Here is a 2,240-nt window from a genome sequence, read left to right as displayed (position 1 = left end):
CAGGGAGCTGCCGTGTTCGTTTTCCAGTATTCATTCGAGGCCCAAACATTCGTCCCTACAAGGAAGCCAGACTCCCTCAGATTATATCACGTTCTTCATTTAGGGTTGAAGAAGACAGGTTTGTTGAGCTAGAAGGAACCCAGCAGGCTTGGTCACATGGTTCCACTCTCTCCATTAAAGTGTCCAGAGGTTGCACAGTGGGAAGCATGTGATACCCGAACACATGCAGGAAGACAGGTGTCACGTGGCAGTGCGTAATCTATTGGATGACTTGAATTTTGATCTAGAAAACACGAAAGATATGTCTGCAGCCATGCCACCCTGAACAAACCCGATCCCGTCTGATCTCGGAAGCTAAGCAGAGTCGGGCCTGGTTAGTACTTGGGTGGGAGACCACCTAGGAAGACCAGGTGCTGTAGGCGTAAAAAAAAAAAATAAAGGATTGTAAAATGACAAAGTCCTTGCAATCTGCGAGGTCAACCAAGAGTTGCCTCACCTAAAAAAACAAAAAACAAAAAAACACGAAAGATATTAAATGCTAACATATACAATTAGTTAATTTTAAAGGGAAATATTTCCACATGTTACATGCAGATGGTGAATGCAAATGAGTTATGGAAACTATGTAGAAATTACCGTATATCCTAAAACAGCCAGTACAGCATCCTTCGTCTCATCTGAGCGTAGAAATAGCAGTTTGGGGCCCTTGTTGACTTGCTGAGACTCTCATTTTCCCACTTCCATAGTCTTTACAGGACATCGTTGAATTTTCCAAGTCCATATGTATAGACAAGTCTTATAAAACTTATTTCAAAAGAAGTGGCCATGATATGGTAAGGAAATAGAAAAATTAAGTGTCATTGATCGACCTAAGAAAACAGTCACGTGAGTTCACAACTAAAAACGAAGAATATTGAGTTGCTGGTTTTAAAACAAAAAGGCATTACTTCTGTGGTTTCACAAATGAAAAATGTGTGTGTGTGAAATGCTTAAAGCCAGAGCATTGCTGGTTATTCTGAAAACTTCTGTTGTCAGTGGTTCGATAGCCAGCCCTATTAATCTCAAGGCAACGGGGGTTCGTTTTCACAGATACCAGGCCATATTTGTGCAAGTGTTTGGTGTGTGACTCATAAGTGTTCCTGTGCTGTTGGATGAGTTCCAGGTCTCTGCCAGAACGAACCTCCTTAGACATTTGAATCAAATTAAGAGGTCCTCAGCCGAGATCTCAGTGCTGTAGTCTTTCCCTAATACAGCAATCCTCTGCACCCTGCAGCCCAAACTTTAAACGGTCGCCATGGCTGAAGACATCTCTTAATCGAAGGGTAATAAGTATTGTATTAACACTATAGTTCAGATAACCAAGGTATATTTCCGTTAGGTGTATTGAAAATGGAAATAGTTAGAAAAGCCAGAATTCCCTTTAAAAGAGGTAATTAAGTAGGGGTAATTAAATTTCGGTTGTGACAGCTTCAGCACACCAGTACTTTTATCTTGTCCCTCTACAGTGGTCCAAATCATAAATGTTCTTTGTCATCAGTAACTGGTAGAAGGGTCAAGAGGGTTTTCTAGAAAACCCTTGTTCTTTCTAAGACATGCTTTTTCAAAAGTGGATATTTAAAATATACTACATTCCAGTTTTAAAATACTTTTTTCCCCCTCACACTCCTTTCCTCCCACGATAAATTTTGAGAACTTATTAAATTGTCTGTGTTATGAAAACAAAGGATTCTCTTTCCTCTTTTGTTTTTATTAGTCCCGCCATTCTATTTCCAACATCTGGACCACATGGGAAGAAGACTGGACCACTACGAGAAGCCAGAGTTATCTCTAGGATCTTACGAATACGTTGCTACTTTGGATTACTGCAGAGTAAGTGTTCCCAGGACTTCAAGTGTTTATACGCTGATGCCAAATACATGTGAACAGCTTTCACATGTAAAGAACTGACTCTTGACTCACTAACAGAGCATTTTGGTGGGGCCATGGCAGGTATAGAAATGTCTAAGACACGGATCAAGCCTTCCAGGCCGTTAACATGACGGAAGAGCCAAACCACCCACTGCAGACATCATTTTTAAAAACGAAAAAGTAGTGCCAGAAATAGAAAGCAATAATTTAATTTTCATGTCTCTGCCATGTTGGAAGTTGCTGGTCGGTTCTTTAATGCCGCCTCTGCCATATTTTTTTGTCAGTCGTTCCAAGGCAAAAGCTCAGCCTGCATGGCCAGTGGCACCATCGCC

At 41.0% G+C, this 2,240-nt stretch overlaps 1 protein-coding gene and 1 non-coding gene across 2 annotated transcripts in view; both read left to right on the top strand.

Annotated features, from left to right (window-relative positions):
- Positions 1-2,240, top strand: part of SEC24D (SEC24 homolog D, COPII coat complex component) — an 89,726-nt gene that overhangs the window by 53,366 nt on the left and 34,120 nt on the right. The window contains exon 10 of the mRNA XM_023536962.1: positions 1,754-1,869. Coding sequence (XP_023392730.1) covers positions 1,754-1,869 — 116 coding nt within the window. The remainder of the gene's footprint in view (positions 1-1,753; positions 1,870-2,240) is intronic.
- LOC111746087 lies at positions 304-422 on the top strand. The gene has a single exon (XR_002782921.1). It is a non-coding gene; the product is annotated as a 5S ribosomal RNA (ribosomal RNA).

This window comes from Pteropus vampyrus, unplaced genomic scaffold, assembly GCF_000151845.1.
Source record: "Pteropus vampyrus isolate Shadow unplaced genomic scaffold, Pvam_2.0 Scaffold174, whole genome shotgun sequence".
Classification (NCBI taxonomy): Eukaryota; Metazoa; Chordata; class Mammalia; order Chiroptera; family Pteropodidae; genus Pteropus; species Pteropus vampyrus.
The sequence above is the reverse complement of the archived record's forward strand: the minus strand, read 5'-3'. Positions and strand labels throughout refer to the sequence as shown.